This window comes from Eimeria mitis, genomic scaffold, assembly GCF_000499745.2.
Source record: "Eimeria mitis Houghton genomic scaffold, Emh_scaff2463, whole genome shotgun sequence".
Classification (NCBI taxonomy): domain Eukaryota; phylum Apicomplexa; class Conoidasida; order Eucoccidiorida; family Eimeriidae; genus Eimeria; species Eimeria mitis.
Genome location: NW_013570801.1, coordinates 1,306 through 1,663, shown reverse-complemented (window position 1 = coordinate 1,663; position 358 = coordinate 1,306). Strand labels below are relative to the sequence as shown.

The window sequence follows — 358 nt, the reverse complement described above, 5'->3', positions numbered from 1 at the left end:
ACGAGGGTATACAGTCGGCGCCAATAAGAAGCCACAGCTCCGGCAGCGGCTGCTGCTGCTGCTGCTGCTGTTGCTGCTGCTGCTGCTGCTGCTGCTGCTCAACAAGACGCTGCTGCAGGAGCTCTAAAAGTTTTATTGTGGGGATGAAGCAGCCGGCCTGCGCCTCTATGTCCAGTACCTGCAGCAAAATCAGCAGCAGCAGCAACAGCAGCAGCAGTAACAGCAGCAGAAGCAGCAGCAGCAGCAACAGCAGCAGCAGTAACAGCAGCAGCAACAGCAGCAGCAACAACATGGATTACTTCTACAGCAATGCCAGCTACGGGCCCAAAGATAGACTGCACAGCAGCAGCAACAACAG

At 55.9% G+C, this 358-nt stretch overlaps 1 protein-coding gene across 1 annotated transcript in view; it reads right to left on the bottom strand.

The window, feature by feature from the left end:
• EMH_0054150 (uncharacterized protein) overlaps positions 1–358 on the bottom strand; it is a gene marked incomplete at both ends in the record, with an annotated part of 4,967 nt that overhangs the window by 3,463 nt on the left and 1,146 nt on the right. The window contains one exon of the mRNA XM_013497086.1: positions 36–178. Within this exon, the coding sequence (XP_013352540.1) occupies positions 36–178 (143 nt within the window). The remainder of the gene's footprint in view (positions 1–35; positions 179–358) is intronic.